General features: G+C 47.0%; 4 protein-coding genes across 4 annotated transcripts; 1 reads left to right on the top strand and 3 right to left on the bottom strand.

The window, feature by feature from the left end:
* Positions 1-3,415: 3,415 nt before the first annotated feature.
* F5891DRAFT_1151522 (WD40-repeat-containing domain protein) lies at positions 3,416-4,977 on the bottom strand. Its single transcript, XM_041365149.1, has 2 exons — positions 3,521-4,977; positions 3,416-3,466 (listed from the first exon to the last, which is right to left on the bottom strand). The coding sequence occupies exon 1, from the start codon at positions 4,758-4,760 to the stop codon at positions 3,627-3,629; it is 1,134 nt and encodes a 377-aa protein (XP_041221033.1). The 5' UTR covers positions 4,761-4,977; the 3' UTR covers positions 3,416-3,466; positions 3,521-3,626.
* A 2,483-nt stretch (positions 4,978-7,460) lies between these two features.
* F5891DRAFT_1175640 (uncharacterized protein) lies at positions 7,461-10,125 on the bottom strand (the record flags this gene model as incomplete). Its single annotated transcript, XM_041365726.1, has 9 exons — positions 7,461-7,523; positions 7,566-7,644; positions 7,694-7,760; positions 7,810-7,840; positions 8,055-9,269; positions 9,310-9,564; positions 9,662-9,693; positions 9,756-9,900; positions 9,964-10,125. 9 exons carry the CDS (start codon positions 10,123-10,125, stop codon positions 7,461-7,463), a joined length of 2,049 nt encoding a protein of 682 aa, XP_041221032.1.
* A 1,527-nt stretch (positions 10,126-11,652) lies between these two features.
* Positions 11,653-13,691, top strand: F5891DRAFT_1058575 (Metallo-dependent phosphatase). Its single transcript, XM_041362799.1, has 12 exons — positions 11,653-11,794; positions 11,851-12,085; positions 12,146-12,177; positions 12,239-12,327; positions 12,388-12,522; positions 12,590-12,608; positions 12,666-12,707; positions 12,770-12,926; positions 12,978-13,036; positions 13,096-13,221; positions 13,289-13,358; positions 13,445-13,691. The coding sequence occupies exons 1-12, from the start codon at positions 11,701-11,703 to the stop codon at positions 13,596-13,598; spliced, it is 1,212 nt and encodes a 403-aa protein (XP_041221031.1). The 5' UTR covers positions 11,653-11,700; the 3' UTR covers positions 13,599-13,691.
* F5891DRAFT_1058570 (P-loop containing nucleoside triphosphate hydrolase protein) lies at positions 13,692-16,572 on the bottom strand. Its single transcript, XM_041362798.1, has 11 exons — positions 16,095-16,572; positions 15,926-16,037; positions 15,689-15,875; positions 15,557-15,638; positions 15,419-15,507; positions 15,278-15,365; positions 15,053-15,227; positions 14,840-14,997; positions 14,250-14,783; positions 14,074-14,194; positions 13,692-14,018 (listed from the first exon to the last, which is right to left on the bottom strand). Exons 1-11 carry the CDS (start codon positions 16,485-16,487, stop codon positions 13,879-13,881), a joined length of 2,079 nt encoding a protein of 692 aa, XP_041221030.1. The 5' UTR covers positions 16,488-16,572; the 3' UTR covers positions 13,692-13,878.
* Positions 16,573-17,530: the final 958 nt, after the last annotated feature.

Below are 17,530 nucleotides of genomic sequence, written 5' to 3'. Positions count from 1 at the left end.
AATTATGATTACTAATGGCAGGAATATGTAGACATTATATTCAGTAGGGTAGTATGTTTGAGGTGGAGCGGCAGGCAGGAGAAAAAAAGATACTACTGCAAATCACTGAAGAAAGAATGTGAAGGCCATGTCAATAGCGGTAGCTGACAAGGAGAATGAATGGGAAGAGGCAACGAAGCTGTCGACTGTGACTGCGATGGGGATCTGCCACTCTCTGGCGCTGGATCTTGAACGCGCTACCCCGTCTTGAGGGCGGCTGTCTGAGTGACGACATGATAGCTAGGCTGCAGGCCCCAGGCAGGAGTTGGATCAAGGGTCATGCAAAGAGATATGCACGAGTATTACTATTAGAGTTGGAAAAACTGGCGGAGGATGGTGAGGAGTAGGATAACGAAGACAATAATACGTAATAAAGAATATTCGTACCTTCTCCGGTTTAATGTGGGGTCTAATTAAATAACGTGTAACATTCCCGTATTTGAACAGCTTTTGCAGCAATCTCGAAATGTGCTATTAGCTTGACTCGTAGGCAAATGAACTCCGTCCCGGCTTGCTAACTGTGCCGCGCTGCTTCGGCATGGTATTGCCATGGCCCAAGCATGCTTGAAATTGACTCGTGTCATTGTATCTTTGGTTCATCAATGTATACTGATGAAAAGGATCGATGGAGTACAAGTCGCATGGGCCATCAAGAAGTGTGCTCATGGCTATTGTGTCTCGTGTTTCGTATCCTCCCCTTTTTTTATTCTGGATCGTCTTATTACTCAAAAAACCAATCTAAGCGATCAAGAAGACTGGTGCCAAAGTGGTGTTGAGTAAATTGCAATTTGACCACCCAGGTTCACTGCCCCACATTACCTTGATCCTACCAACTACCGCTTTGTGCAGGTACTACTAGAGTCGACCATGCTGTCCACGCACTTCGCGCATCATATGCGGTTCCACTGCCTGCCGCTCCAGGCTGGCTTCCCTGAATGTGACTCTAGCCACAGTGTCTCGAAATTGAAACTTCTTCCAAGTGCTCATGAATGTGTACTCGCCTGGTAAGTAGCTAAAGCTTCAGTATCGAGCTTGAGTTGCAACGTCGCCGACTAATTTTTTGTGTATGCCTCTGTTTCCTACTCTCCCATGACCGTTTTCGACTTTTCGACGCTTGTTCGACATGGATGTCACTTACGGGAATCAGTGTCCGATACGTTGTACAAGGAAACATCAGTTGGGAGATGACAATTAAACTCAAATTATTTTCGAGCCTAGTCGAGGGCAGAAGTACCGCCCAAATGCACTGTGCGTTTTGTCTCGTCTAGCTATAGATTACAGCAAAGGGAATGTCCAAAATATGAGTACGCGATGTCTTCCTGCAACATGGTGACGCGTCGATCCCACTGGAGTTTCTCTTGGGGGACTCTCACCGGTCACCCGGCGGAAAGCGACGAGCGTCCGTGCATTTCAGTTGCACACAAGCGCGGTTTATAAGGGCCTCTGGATGCGAAAATTTACAAGACCGTCTAGCCTAGCACTCTCAATGACAATTCAAGTATACTACTGAGTGATCTACTTGCCTGCCATACGATACGATACGATTTTCCATGCAGGGACTGTCGAGGTATGAGTGGAAACGAGTAAAAGTTCCCCGTTGTTCAACGAAAATGCAACTATAATATCTCCAATGTCCTGACATTCATCATGTCATCGACACAAGCCATGTCCCTGACTTGTGCAATGATATTGCAATCCGAAGCAATTCTCTTATACTCTCCACCCCGCTGCTGCATCAGGGAAACGTAACTCATTACACATGATTACAGAGTGCTACGAAGCGCTCCGTAGCACTCTGTAGCACGATCTAACCCGCTGATGTGTGCCAGTAAAAGTGCACTAAAAGGCTGTCCAAGGCGAACAACCAACCCCAATTCTCGCGTGTGAGACTGCAAATCAGCCTGTTCCTGCTGCCCTAGCCAAAGTGCGCCCAATTGCTGTGTGAGGCGAATGAGTAAGCTCGGCTCTCGAGTAAGAGACCGCGAACCAGTCGGCTCGTTATCTAACGGAGATAAGCCAAGTGGATCATCTGATGGAGATCTAGGCTCAACCCCATCATCCGCGCTCCGCATCTCGTCTGCAAAGTCGGGCAGGCCAAGATCATGACGATTCCACGGACGGATGAGCAAAAATTTCTGTGAAGTGGGCTTTCCAGGCCAAAATTGAACCAGCGTGTCCGCCGTTGTGATTTCCAGGTCTTGGAGTCCGTCTGCCTTTATATGATAGGTGCAAGGTGTACCGGCTCTCCGCTTGACTTTTGTGACTGGAAATGTGATGCAAGGCAGGCACAGTCTGCAGTTGGCGAAGCGAGGAGCACTGAGATTATCAAGGATGGTGTAGAGTTTCAAAGCCGACTCCTGAGTCACATCATTTCGCAGTGAGGAGATCGATGACTGAATCTCGTCTTCGGATAGAGATGGCAGTGTGCATGGCGGGGCTCTGTATGAGGCAATGTTGGCTGGCAGACAGCTATTGAAACTGGATGACTGCCCAACCCAGTCCAGGGCTGTGATATCACCCGAGTGAGCGATGATCTCCTGCAAAAGACGTCCGAGCGCGTTGTGTTTCTTCTCTCCGTAGATGACAGGTAGATGGATGCCGAAAATGCCAAACAATGAGTACGCAATGTCTTCCTGTAATGTCGTAACACGGCATGATGCCCATTGAAGTTTCTCTCGGGCGTTTTTCATCCCCGGGGTGAAGGCAACGAGCGCCCGTGCATTTATACCAGTTGAACGCTCCAACTCCTGCATAATACTGACAGACTCCTTGTGGTTGAGTGAGTGGTCGTAAAGATACAGGGTCCAGTCCGCTTGGTAGAAGAGAACAATTGTAGGAGCGAGGAACTCCTGAACAGTCCATGCTCGTGTGTTCCAAACACTGTTTGCCAGTGCACCAGACTTTGACGAAGGAGAAACATCTGATAGATAGATAATGGTGAGTGCCGAGTTGTGATACCAGACGAACATGGAGTTGACTGATGCTTGGACCTCGACATTATTATTCTGGTCAATGCAGCATGTATCGCTCCACGCCCAAAAATACCCCGCATCGCGAGCGATTTTGCAGAACTTCTGTAACTTCACTATAGTTCCAACTGGACGTATTGTGTACACGTCCTTGTCCTGAATTTCGTGCAGCCGCGGCTCCTTGGTTTCCACCTGTGAGATAACATGACCCAGCTGAAGTACTTCACAACCAGCTTCTCTGATGGGCTCCGTTTGAAGGTGCTTATGCAGCATTGATGACGACAAGATCTCCTTGTACTCCATGCTTGTCTTGAAGGTATTTATTTGTGCCTGTCGATCACATAGCTTCCCAGTGATGGTGTGGATTAGACGAAGTGGTGCATTTTCTAGGTGAACATGAACAGCTTGTCGAATAGCATCTTCTACTTCAAATGGACTGACATGTTGCTGGCGTAACTCTGAAAGAAGAGTAAATCATCTTTAATTTGGCTCCCGAGGTGCTATAGGCTTACGTCGTATCTGTGAGTCGGGTGCATCATCCAACTTGGAAAGCATGATCTTGAAGGACTCGATTGCGTCATCATACCCAAGGTAAGATGATGGTTTGAGCTCGATAACCTAAAAATCGATAGTATCTAGCATCATCACAATCGTTGAAACAATGACAGATATCGTCTGCACCTTTTGGGCGTCCGAAAGGGCCTCGTGATAGAGGTTTCGCCTCAACTTCACCTTACTGCGGTGCGCAAAGTAAGAGTCAGATAAGGAATACAACTGGACTGCTGCCGAAAGTGTGTTCTTGATGGACCAGAACTGAATCTCGCCATAGAGGTCTCCGACCACGACCAATTCTGCGCTGGGAGAAATGGAGACACATGTAACGTCTACGATGTGTTTGAGTAATTCTCCTGTCTCCTGGTGTGACTTTGTGCTCCAATGTTGGACGGTACTGTCGTCCGAAACAGTTGCAATAAAGGAGCCATCAGAAGAGATGGCGAGCGAGTTGATGTTGGAAGTATGACTGGTGCAAGGTTGACCGATCTGGTTCCCTTTCGAGGAGTCCCAGAACTTGACTGTTTTGTCGTACGATGCAGAGACAAGTTGCTGGCCATCAGGCGACCACACGACACTGAGGACCCATTTTTCATGAGCGTTGATCTCAAAAATAAGTTCGGCGTTAGAGTCTGTGCGCCAAATATAGATGCTGCGCAATGATCCGGATGCTAATTTTGAACCATCTGGGTTGAATGCGACACTCGACACCCCGCCTCGATCACCCTGGAGTGTTGAGAGCAGAGCGCCAGTTTCTGCATCCCATATAATCACTGTCGAATCATATGACCCGCTTGCGAGTCTCTTGCCATTGAGGGAGAAGCACACCGAGGACACCCATTTTGTATGCTTCGTCAGTGGGTCGAATAGCAACCGCCTGCTCTCGACGTCCCAGATGATGATACTGTTATCTTTTCCACCGCTCGCAATTCGCCTGTCGTCTGGTGATACCGCGACTGAAAACACCTTGTTACTGTGTCCCACGAGTGGCCCCCCGACCACTGTTCCTTTTTGTATGTCACAGATTTGCAGGGTGTAGTCCCATGAACCAGTGACGACCCGCCGACCGTCATTGAAGAATGCGACAACCGACACTTTGTCCGTGTGTAATCGCATCGTTTGCATTGGTGTCGGTGTCGGCGTCGCGCGCCTTCTCACAGCATGCTTTTTCTTGTTTGCTACATCAAGTAGTTCTGACATGTAGCGATGACCTAGACAGGGAGACAGAAGGTCAGTAGCATTTCAAGTTTACGGAGAGCATACCTTACGGTTATGTTGACAATCTTATCGTGAGTAGAGTTGCTGCTCAGTTGTAACTCATCTCTTGAAACTCTTGTCCGGCCGAGCTCAAGCCGAGTTCGAAAGTTAACACACCTGATGCTCCCACGCCTTACCGCTGTGTCCGTGTGTGCGGTCTAAGTCGAGTGATTCCTGTTAATGCTTTTGGCTTTTACCTTCAGATATCGTATTACCTTCTCGAGGACTTTTCTGGCGAGACAACCTGATATAGTGCCAGTTGTTTCTATTCTCAGGTGCCGGTGGCTAGGGCCGTGACCCTCTGACATGTGTCTTGCAGTCACATTGGTAAATGCTACTGCAGTACAATTCTGATGTGGGATCAGCTATCTGGGCGGCTTCCACTGATTCTCTTACTTTAGTATTCACATCAAGGACTGGGTTGATTGCCAAACGTTCCAGATAATGTCAGCTTGCCACTTGGTGTAGTAAGAATGGTGGGTAGCTACTGCATTCCAGTAGTAATACAACACGAAATAGGTTTGTCTAGACCTTGCGGATATACTTCGAAACACCATATGTTAAATAAATACCACGAACGGATCCTCGACCAAATTTCTCCCTGCAGACCACTGGGCAAGCATTTCCCTACACAGTACTGCTAGTTGATACATGTACACGTTCCTGGAAGACAATCGAATTCATGCTAGTTTCTGCGTCGGATTCGGTCACGAGTTCAGCATAATATTGTCGAACGCTAAGGATAAGGCGTGGTCCCAGCACAAACGTCTGCATGACCGATAAAACTTGAAGAGCACCCTGGGGTCCAATAGAATATGAAATGATGAGCAGTGGTCACACAGATGTCAGCAACAGGTCAGCGCACCGCGATCATCTCTGAAGAGTCAGCACCAAGCTGAATGATAGAGACACAAACAAAGCTAGCACGTGCAGAACTTGAGAAAAAGATAGCCCATTCACATGACAAGCTCACATGGCAAAATAAAACACGTGTGATCTCGTCAGCACTGTGAAACAGTCCCCGATGATCGATCCCATCGAAGAGCTGAGTCGTCGCAGGTCACGAAAGTGTTTTACAGAAACCCAGAGTGAAAGACACAGAGCGAGGACCTCCCAAATAGTGTTGAGCGTCCAAACCATTGGGAACAGAAGCTGGACGGCCCCTTCATATCCATAACTGCACATATACGTGCCAAAGAGTATGAGCTCCTCTGGTGTTTGTCCAATGAACCGTGTTCTTCGAGTCAACAAGTAAAGCTTACCTGATACAGTATCTTGATTCCTATTGCCGCGATTACTCCACAGGCGATGTTTACAACCAGGAAGATGATAACAAGGAAGATGAGCATCTTTCTAGATCCTTGATACATGGCATGTAAACGAGCAATCATGATGACTTGCATCAGGTTTCAGTCACGTCGATATCACAGAGGTATTGCAGCTGGGCGACTCACCTCCCAACATGGCAGCTACGACCATATTTGTCCCATTCTGTGCGGAGTACATAATATCGCCTAAAACACTTGATTAGTGAACACTCTCTATACTAGGATCAAACACTCAGACTCACACCTATCGAGTCATCATGCTGAGCCAAGTTAGTAAATGCTCGGAATCATGCTCACCCCTACAAATGAGTGTATTCATTGAATAGTAATGAGATGGTTGGGGAATACTCACTGCATCTGTCAGCGAGACCAATGGTATAGTTGCTGTGTGCCGCCGGTCAGAAGAATCAAACACAGCACATATGAGACATACGCAAAACATTGGGACTAATTGTCAGAGATGAACTATTAGCGCAGTGCCGATTTTTAGCCTTGACACATACACAGAATACGGCAATCCAATATAGCGTATCTAGAACATTGAGGAGTCAGCACAACCATCGACCACGCTATGGCATACATGAGGTACGAACGACCAAATACAGCACAGTCATGAGAGACCAACGTTGCCTCTGTCGCGAATTTGTTGTATTCTCCTGTTTTTTTTTGATACGGGACTGTTGTTACTCACCCAGATCAGTTCAATCTATGTACAACATCCTTAGCGAGTTGGTTTCTGCGGCAATGACATCGACCTACCTCTTGTCCGAGTGTTAGCGCTGGAAATATCATGAGAATATCAGCAGTCTCCAAAAACTGTCCTGCTCACTCCAATCATATACCACAATGACGCTAGCGGCAACTGCGAAACCGCAAGTCAACATTAGTTCTAGATATCTTAATGAAACAAACCTGTCCAATAGCTGTATAAAATATTTGATTGGATTATCGGCCACGAACTGGGATCATTTGAGATAAAGGTCATATTTGAGAGATGGGTGTGAGTGAGTGAGGAATGTTGGTGATGTATCACGATAGCGTTCGCGCTTTATATCCCACCGTTCAGCATTTCTATTGCCAAAATCAGCATGACATGATGAAGATGGATATTTGGTCCTGCCTCAAGACCTTTGATTGGGTGAAACGGTGCGAAATACAAAAGAGGAAGCCCAGCTTCCAAGTAGAACTTGATTTACGGTTCCAGCCGTTGGCGACTGATTTCCAACACCATTTTCAGTATGAAACCACATGGTGTGGCCATCATGATCAACAACACAGGTATAAGCGTGATCCGATCGCGACAAGCATCTGGGCTTCACTGGCCAAACTCGAGACTTCCTGTCAGCTCCGTGATTGCTTTCTGTAACAAGGTCGCATTCTGTAGTACTGCAAAAGTCAGAGAAGAAACATGACAGCTCACTCTATTCGGTGGATCTGATCGTGCATTTGATGTAACGGTGATGTATTGCACTGGTGGATACATGCTGTGTGATCGATACCTGTTAAATATAAGACGCCATACATGCTAGGTCGAAAGAGAAATCGCACGTGGGAAACAAGGAGCCGGTGATGTTTTGCAGTGCCGACTTGAGCAGTAGCCGGTAAAGGTTGCGAGCTAAAAGCAAGATCCATCAGACGAGCAAAGAACACCGTCAGTATCAGACCTTCGTTATGCTCAGCAAATTCATGGGCAGGCTATGAAATTCGTATTGTAGCCTGATGATTTCAATGGATAGCTAAAACTATCAGGCGCAGATTGTGCTCGTGCTCAAATACTGAGAGATAGCAAAGACTCATACGATACGATACGATTTTCCATGCAGAAGCTGTCGAAGTATGAAGAAAATAAGTACAATCTAGATCCCCGTTTTCAACAAAAATGCAACTACAATATCTCTAGCGTCCTGACATCCATCATGTCATTGACACGAGTCATGTCCCTGACTCGTGCAATGATATTGCAATCCGAAGCAATTCTCTTATACTCCCCACCCCGCTGCTGCGCTAGTAAAAGTGCCCTAAAAGGCTGTCCAAGGCGAACAACCAACCCCAACTCTCGTGTGTGAGACCGCGAATCAGCCGGCCAAAGTGCGCTGAAGAGGCGAATGAGTAAGTTCGACTCTTGAGTAGGAGATAAGCCGAGCGGATCATCTGATGGAGACCCAGGCTCAGGTCTATCATCCCCATTCTGCATCTCGTCTGCAAAGTCGGGCAGGCCAAGGTCATGACGATTCCACGGACGAATGACTAAGAATTTTTGTGACGTGGACTTTCCAGGCCAGAACTCAACCAGCGTATTTGCCGTTGTGATTTCCAGGTCTTGGAGTCCGTCTGCCTTTATATGATAGGTGCAAGGTGTACCGACCCTCCGCTTGACTTTTGTGAGTGGAAATGTGATGCAAGGGAGGCGCAGTCTGCAGTTGGCGAAGCGAGGAGCACTGAGATTGTCAAGGATGGTGTAGAGTTTCGAAGCCAACTGCTGAGTCACATCATTTCGCAGTGAGGAGACCGATGATTGAATCTCGTCTTTGGATAGAGATGGTAATGTGCATGGCAGGGCTCTGTATGAGGCAATGTTGGCTGGTAAACAGCTATTGAAGCTGGATGGCTGTCCAACCCAGTCCAGAGCTGTGATGTCACCTGAGTGAGCGATAATCTCCTGTAAGAGTCGTCCGAGCGCCTTTTGTACTTTCTCTCCGTAGATAACAGGAAGGTTGACATCAAAGATACCAAATAATGAGTATGCAATATCTTCCTGCAATGTCGTAACACGGCATGATGCCCATTGAAGTTTCTCTCGGGCATTTTTCATCCCCGGGCTGAAGGCAACGAGCGCCCGTGCATTTATACCAGTTGAACGCTCCAACTCCTGCATAATACTGACAGACTGCTTGTGGTTGGGTGAGCAGTCACCGAGATATAGGGTCCAGTCTGCTTGGTAGAAGAGAACAACTGTAGGAGCGAGGAACTCCTGGACAGTCCATCCTCGCGTGTTCCAAACGCTTGTTGCCAGTGTACGCTTTGACGAAGGAGAAACGTCCGATAGATAGACGATGGTGAGTGCTGAGTTGCGATACCAGACGAACATGGAGTTAACTGATGCTTGGACCTCGACGTTATTATTCTGGTCAATGCAGCATGTATCGCTCCACGCCCAAAAATACCCCGCATCCGTGAGCGATTTTACAGAACTTCTGCAACTTCACTATAGTTCCAACTGGACGTATCGTGTACACGTCCTTGTCCTGAATTTCATGCAAGTGCGGTTCCTTGGATTCCCACCTGTGAGATAACATGACCCAACTGAAGTACTTCACCACCGCTTCTCTGATGGGCTCCATTTGGAGGGGCCCATGCAGCATCGATGACGACAAGATCTCCTTGTACTCTGTGCTTTTCTTGAAGGTATTGATCTGTGCCTGTCGATCACATAGCTTTCCAGTGACTGGTGTTGATTAGACGAAGCGGTGCATTGTCCAGATGAGCATGGATGGCTTGTTGAATAGCATTTTCTACTTTAGACGGATTGACATATTGCTTGCGTAACTCTGAAAAAAAGAATAAATCATCTTTAATTTGGCTACCGATGCCTGAGGTACTGTGAGCTTACGTCGTATCTGTGAGTCGAATGCATCATCCAACTTGGAAAGCATGATTTTGAAGGACTCGATTGCATCATCATAGCGCCGTGCTTCATAAAGAGCTGCATGCTTCAGTTTATACCCAAGGTAAGACGTTGGGTGGAGCTCGATAACCTAGAAATCGGTAGTATTTAGTATCACCACAATTGTTGAAACGATAACAGATATTGTCCGCACCTTTTGGGCGTCCGAAAGGGCCTCGTGATAGAGGTTTCGTGCCAGCTTCAGCTTACTGCGGTGTGCGAAGTAAGAGCCAGATGAGGAATACAGTTGGACTGCTGCAGAAAGTATGTTCTTGATTGACCAGAACCGAATTTCGCCAAGGAAGTCTCCGACCATGATCAATTCTGCGTCGGGAGAAATGGAGACACATGTGACATCTTCGATGTGTTTGAGTGGTTCTCCTATCTTCTGGTGTGATTTTGTGCTCCAATGTTGGACAGTCCTGTCGTCCGAAATAGTTGCAATAAAGGAGCCATCAGAAGATATGGCAAGCAAGTTAATGTTGGAAGTGTGACTGGTGCAAGGTTGACCGATCTGGTATCCATTCGAGGAGTCCCAGAACTTGACTGTGTTGTCATATGATGCAGAGACAAGTTGCTGGCCATCAGGCGACCACACGACACTGAGGACCCATTTTTCATGAGCGTTGATCTCGAAAATAGGTTCGGCGTTATCTGTGCGCCAAATCTGGATGCTGCGCAATGATCCGGATGCTAATTTTGAACCGTCTGGATTGAATGCGACACTCGACACGCCTCGATCACTCCGGAGTGTTGATAGCACAGCGCCAGTTTCTGCATCCCATATGATCACTTTCGAATCATATGACCCGCTTGCGAGTCTCTTGCCGTCGGGTGAGAAGCACACCGAGGACACCATATTTGTATGCTTCGCCAGCGGACCGAATAGCATCCGCTTGCTCTCAACGTCCCAGATGATGATAGTGTTATCTCTTCCACCGCTCGCAATTCGCCTGTCGTCTGGCGATACCGCAACAGAAAACACCTTGTCCCTGTGGCCTACGAATGGCCCCCCTGCCACTGTTCCTTTCTGTATGTCACAGATTCGCAGGGTGTAGTCCCATGAACCAGTGACAACCCGTCGACCATCTTTGAAGAATGCGACTACCGACACTTTGTCCATGTGCAATCGCATCGTTTGCATTGGCGCCGGCGTCGTGCGCCCTCTCACGGCATGCTTTTTCTTGTTTGCTACATCAAGTAGCCCTGACATGTAGTGATGGCCTAGACAGGGAGACAAACGGTCAGTAGCACTTCAAGTTTACAAGGAGCGTACCTTGTGGTTATGTTGTCAATCTTATTGTGAGTAGAGGTAGATTTCGGCTCACTTTTAACGTCAGTAGGCGCTTGTCCAGCCGGGTGATGCCATACTTACTAAGTTATAACCACATGCCAGTCCGTGACAGGCAGCACTGGACCTGATTTTAACACCAGCTTATCACCGATCTCGCATTTTCCAGCCAAGTCACTATCGTTTTCGATCAGAACGGTAGTATCCTTTCGTCCACTTCATACAACGTGATCAACCTACTTTGCCGGTTTAAACGGGAACCGCACCGTATGCAAGCATGTGACACGCTGAACTACCTGTATCATGCACATCGTGTTCCTGCAAAGATTGCTGCAGGATGGTTGATAGTAACTTCCAGCATGGAGACTGAGCGAGGCTTGTCTTTTGTTGCTGCTTTTCGAGCTCGAGTGTTCAAGTTGATGTTGCTCAAAATTAGCATGTAAGAGGGCGCTGTGACGTTTGTGAACACTGAATATGGCATTGTCCAATAGAGTTATTATTAGAACGAGCTAAGGATTACGTTGGTTCTAGTCCAGTTGTCAGCATGCAGTCGTTAAACTCCCTCCACTTCCGTTCACCTAGACCACGTACTACTGTGCTATGATCCTCTTGTGTTTGCATGATATAAGAATCGTCACCTCACTCGCCCTTTTCTGTGCAGGAATAGTGAAAGCATTTCCAAGTTTACCCCATGGTATTTATTCTCTCAGAACACTTACACAAATCATGGATACATTCTGATTCTGCCAGCACATTCAAGACAGGTGGAATTCCCAGTAATTGATATACCCTCTCATGTCAATATTCTCAACCCATATCCCGATAAACCACGTCTCACCTTCAGTTCTTCTGGGACTTTTAAACTGACCGTATTCTCGGATCTTCATTATGGCGAAAATCCCTGGGATGATTGGGGACCTCAACAGGATGTTAATAGTACACGCCTGATGCGCCGTGTACTGTCTTCTGAGAAGCCTGACTACGTGTATGGATTATGTTCACTTTCCTTCAGTTGGATGTTAATAATAACACAACATCTCTCCAGCGTACTGAATGGAGACTTAATTACTGGCGAAAGTATGCTCAAACTGACCTGGGCTGATTGTTACCGTTAGTGACACTCCCTTGTTTTACTTAGATACGTTTCGGGAGAATTCCACCACTCTCATCGATCGCATAGTGGCTCCTCTAAACGAAGCAAAAATACCCTTCTCTTCTACACAAGGGGTGGGTCTATTTCTCATGAATGTCACTAGAGATGCATATGACGAAAATAATGTTTGTTAGAATCATGACAACGAGCAAAACATTACACATCTTGAAGAAATACGACGGGAGCAGCGCGATAGTTATCTGAGCTACACTCGCACCGCACCACCTGGTATTGGAGGGGAGGGAGGGGAGGGCACGTATTGGGTTCCGGTATGTTACAAGGGTGACTTTTCAATCGGGATTATCATTGACTATAAACATGATTGTTTTTCTGTAGATCTACGAAAAAGCGACAGGTGCCTATCAAATGTTAAGAACGCATGTCCGAACTTACCTGCGCATTTTGTTTCCAGATCTGACACCTGCTTTGATCCTGTGGTTTTTTGATTCCCGAGGTATACTCCCACCTTCTGCCAGGAAGTCTTTAGTCGAATCACTGACGTCCTTCGACTACCAGGTGGTTGGTCCCCTGGTTCTACATCTGCGCCGCTACCCGACTGGGTGGACGCCTCTGTAGCAGGATGGATCGAGCGCGAGACAGCTGCAATGGAAGCTGGGTGGGATTCAGTAGAAAAGAGAGAGCGAGGAGCGTTAGCCTTCGTACATATACCTCCGTAAGTGAACTTCATTCGACTACTATGCCTTCATTCTGAAATAAACAAAAGACATGCAATCGAGAATGTGCAAAAGACGCTGAACACCACAACAAGCCCAGGATTAAATGGTGGCTGAAGTTGAATATGTTTGATATCCTCCGTTGCTCACTATCATGAATTTTTCCAGCCGACACTCTATCCCAGGGATCAACACAAGCCACTAGTAACCCATCATCAGCCGGAAAAGACCAACCATTCTGGGATGCGTTGAATACCAACATCAAGAACTTACACGCGGTGATCTCTGGGCATGGTGAGTTCGTAGATTTGCAATTTTTGTCTTGTCGCTTATCATATGGCTATGCGTGTCTTTTTCACAGATCATGGCGATGAGTGGTGTGCCCGCGAGCCTTCGAAGGATGTTATATTTTGTTTTGGAAAGCACTCTGGGTATGTGGCCTTCGTCTGGACCCGTTCGGTTCAGTGCATGCTCATCATTTACCCAATCTACTCTCATTGCACACATGATGTCTTAGATACGGTGGCTACAGTAGCGCAGGATGGGGCCACGGTGTACGGAATATCGTGTTCCCCTCTGCAGATCCTGCTAGTGGGCTTGAAACGTGGATCTTGCTTGAGGACGGACAGACGAGGGCAAGAGTCACACTGGATGGAAACTATGGTCGATGATTTGCGATTACGTGACCCACGTTTGCTGTATACACACTTACCTATGGGAGTCAACACAGCGTTTCACGCACGTTTATACGTTTTTGGACGAGAGTAGTTCACATAAATCAGCCATCGAAATTCCTTGTGACCACAGCTTCCGTAACTGACGTCTGATCGTCCCACAGGATCGGGAAAATAAGTAATAGTCTGAATGAATATCCGTCTGTGAATTGCACTGCCCAAGCAATGTTGCATGCTGCCGCGGACTCTCCAATAATTAATAGCATTGGCCAGGAGCTCAAGACTCGGCCAAGCTCTCTAATGAGTTATCAGAGGCCTGCTGGACCCACATATTATGATACAGGCCGCCCAGGCGTAACAATTCCTCATGAGTGCCCTGTTCCGCAACCTGGCCTTCCTTAAGCACAATAATTAAATCTACCATCAAGCCATCAATATGCCTGAGCAAAAACAGAGTGCAGCTAAGATTCACCTGCTTCAACCACGGTGCGGAGTCTATGCGCGATAAATATACTTGTCCGTGCCTTGTCCAGCAACGTGCTGTTAATACTACGCATAAGCTCAGTTTCCGTGTGAGCATCTAAGGCCGACGTCTGGAAATTGCGGTCAATGAATGTCCTAATGTAAATCAGGCACACGGGAGCTCACAGCTTCATCAAAGAAAAGGATCGGGGGATCTTTGAGTAACACACGTGCAATCGCCAACCGCTGCTTTTCCCCTCCAGAAATCATCAAGCCTCTCTCACCGACCGTGGTCTTGTAGCCTTCGGGAAGACCCATGACTGTGTTATGAACGCTTGCCTTCATTGCAGCCGCTTTTACTTCATCGTCGGTAGCATCAAGCCGGCCATACCGCACATTGTGCATGATATCAGAATGGAACAGCGGCGTATCCTGTGGAACTACACCAATAGATTCCCGGAGGCTCTGCATCTGAATGTCGTGGATGTCCTGGTCATCTATGAAAATCCGTCCGGAAGAAGGATCGTAGAAACGGTACAGGAGACGGAAGACCGTAGACTTCCCGCATCCGGATGGACCAACTATAGCCACTTTTTTGCCCGCCGGAACCGTAAAGGACAAGTTGCGGAAGATGGGCCGATCCGAATGATAGCCGAAGTTCACATTCTCAAAACGGATAGAACCACCTTTCAATGCAAGCGGTTTTGCATCCTCTTTATCCTTTACAAGGAAATCATGTCGGCAAAAACTTATGATGAAGAATCCCTAGAGCGCACCTTGGCGGGAGCATTCTCAGTCTGAATATTGAATAATACTTCCATATCCAAAAGATTTTGACGCAACTCGCGATAGATGCTACCCAGGAAGTTCAAGGGAAGTGACAGCTGGAAAATTAGTTGGTTCGCCATGACAAGGTCACCAACAGTCATGGTCCCTGACCAAAGCTTGTCTCAGACTAAAATGTGTTATGAAAGTTCGGCCGACCATACCTTTCATGACACCTTGTGCGGCAAGGAACATTGTAGCTGTCAACGCTGTGGAAAAAATTACATTCTGACCGGAATTGAGATAGGCCAAAGATGTGGTGATCTTTACGGAAGATTTCTCGTATTGTTTGAGATGTTTATCGTACTGCGCAATCTCAAACTTCTCGTTGTTGAAATGCTACAACGGAATTTACGCAAAAAAGATGAAAATATTCGATAAATAAATACCTTAACGGCCTCGTAATTGATGAGTGAGTCGATTGCTACGGTCGCAGCTTTATTGTCCGCCTTATTTGCATCGCGGCGAAATTGAGTTCTAAAGAAATTGAGTCAATGGATGGACTGGGTAAGATAAATAATAATACTGACCTCCATGAGGTCGTGCGAACGGTGAACCAAGTGTATGCAGCTAAAGTAGCGACAGTGATTGCAGCAAAATCCCAACCAAATTTCCAAGTCTATTTCAGTGGTGAGTAGGAAATGAAACTGAATTGGCTCTTGGCTCACAAGTATTCCGCAAACCATAGATATCTCCAGGGCAGTCGGGAAGATGCGGAAAATAATGGCCTGGAGCATGAATGTGATACCCCTGAGATACGACATTCAAAATTTGTACTATGCTATCAAAATGCGACATACTTGGTACCGCGGTCAATTGCACGTGTAAGTCCACCGGTTTGTCGTGCGAGATGGAACTTGAGACCCAAGTTCAAGAGATGTTCAAAGGTCTCTCTAGCAACTCTGCGAACTGCTTGTTGACCAATATTGGCAAAAACAACGTTCAGTAGTTCTCCAAATAGCGTGGCTCCCGTCCGAGCAGCCCCATCTGAAAGAATTGTTATAAGTGGTGATGAATTGATATAGCCATGGACTCACATCCGAGGATGAGAGAGCCTGCAACGACCCATACTGTCGAATCGGCCATTACGTCTAGGTTTAACGCGTCAATCACGGACTTGAACAGTTGAGGCACCTGAACATTTAACACCTGATGAAGTCATATTTGGATTCAGTCACCCTCCGATTTTTGTGCAGCACACCATACCTTGCCAGCAATCAAAAGTCCAAATCCAAGGACAACACGACCGCGTGTGCCCCAATCGTCTTTGGGCCAGACATGACTCATCAGTCGTCTGACAATGATCCAATCTTTTCTTCTCTGTTCTTTCACAGTTACATTGTCGGAATCAACCGACTTCGAGACGCTAGTGGTTGCAGGCGCGTCATTCGCGTGGAGAATGGAAGAGGATGTGAAAGTTGAGATGAAAGGAGTTACTTTCAAAGAGGAAGGGCGTGCATACAAACTCCTCAAAAGCTTTCCATTCAATCCGTAATTCGGACGTGAGATAAGCCGTTGAGAAGTAGCGGCATTGGAGAACGCTCGAAGGGTCACTGAACGATAGACGAGCCGTGAAGTGCGAGGTGTTCCTGTCCACATGAATGAACAAATGGGCCTTGACACTGCCGCATGCGCGGCCAAGTGGCAAGAGTAATACTGTATTTCCGGATTCCCGAAGTTTGAGTCAAGAGCCTATTACATAATTTTGTAATATGGTGCTCAAATTGCTAAGTATAGCGTCATATCTATAATTATACAAGAGCACTGGTCGGCTGTGGTTTACTGATGCCCATCGTAGTGCAACTCCGCGCAAGAACTCAGACACTTGGGGAAATTTACTTTCAAACCCAAGATTAAATCCAGTCCAAATACGACGAACGAAGATGAAGAAGTGTACCACAGCTCGCTATAGATTCAGCCATACACGAAAACAAAAAGGCAGTACATGAGTCTGGGTCGGCAAGGGAATATTTATACGGACGATGCAGAGCAGTCGCAACAACCTCTCCATACGGCATCTCGATGTAGCATGAGATTACGCACAAACAGGAGACAGAGGGCAACAAACGTTTGATAAAATAGAAACAACAGCCTCATCGGGTGCAGCACCCAACTCGGCACGTAAGCGACAGAAGTGGGAAGCTTGAAGGGATTTGACAGATTCTGAACGAGTACGTACGCTTAGGCTTCAGAGCAAAATCTACAGGAAGTTGACGAGCAGCTTCCGTGACGACGGGAGCGGGCAAATTAGACTGGCAGTAGTCATCAAGAAAGAAAAACCACACCGACCACGGTGACATATATAGCGCTACAAATACGCACCTTGACAAAGAAAGGAGGGGAGGGCAACATGCGCGGGAAGGACTTGGCCAGGCATTAAATAAATATGCAACGGAGAGCCATTGAAACGCAAGTCGAACGAATAATGTTACGTGAATTACCGTTGTCACGTGAAAGACTTGGCGGGTGGCGTTCACAAACGTTCAAACTTGACACAAGGGTTATAGTAGTCCATGGTACAAACTCTGCATGAACGACTGTAAAATCTGGATGGGGCATGATCAAGGTAATTATCGGCCCACCCTTGCAATGGATTACAATAACTGCGGTAGTAATTCGCTGATCCGAGCCTCTCGACATAC

This window comes from Suillus fuscotomentosus, assembly GCF_016647785.1.
Source record: "Suillus fuscotomentosus strain FC203 chromosome Unknown F5891scaffold_66, whole genome shotgun sequence".
Classification (NCBI taxonomy): Eukaryota; Fungi; Basidiomycota; class Agaricomycetes; order Boletales; family Suillaceae; genus Suillus; species Suillus fuscotomentosus.
This window is presented reverse-complemented; position numbering and strand designations above follow the sequence as displayed.